Here is a 259-nt window from a genome sequence, read left to right as displayed (position 1 = left end):
ATATATACATTTTCCGGTCTCTCTTATCATCATCCCCTTCGCAAAGATTAACAGAGATACTCACAGTGTCTGCAGTTTGACTAGATTCCCAAAGCTCCTGTCCTCGATGTAGTTGAGAGCTGTGTTGGTGATAGACCTGAAGAGAAGGAAAATGATCTCTGCTTAGAATATAGAACTAAATACATAGCAATGACGAATATAATAACGCGATTCAAGTTTTTTATTTAGATATGACGCATAAAATGTAATAGCAGTCCAT

The 259-nt window shown here is 36.7% G+C and overlaps 1 protein-coding gene across 1 annotated transcript in view; it reads right to left on the bottom strand.

The window, feature by feature from the left end:
- Positions 1–64: 64 nt before the first annotated feature.
- LOC119585026 overlaps positions 65–259 on the bottom strand; it is a gene marked incomplete at its 3' end in the record, with an annotated part of 97,470 nt that continues 97,275 nt past the window's right edge. The window contains 1 exon segment of the mRNA XM_037933643.1: positions 65–136. Coding sequence (XP_037789571.1) covers positions 65–136 — 72 coding nt within the window.

Source organism: Penaeus monodon, chromosome 19 (assembly GCF_015228065.2).
Source record: "Penaeus monodon isolate SGIC_2016 chromosome 19, NSTDA_Pmon_1, whole genome shotgun sequence".
In the NCBI taxonomy this organism is placed as follows: domain Eukaryota; kingdom Metazoa; phylum Arthropoda; class Malacostraca; order Decapoda; family Penaeidae; genus Penaeus; species Penaeus monodon.
This window is presented reverse-complemented; position numbering and strand designations above follow the sequence as displayed.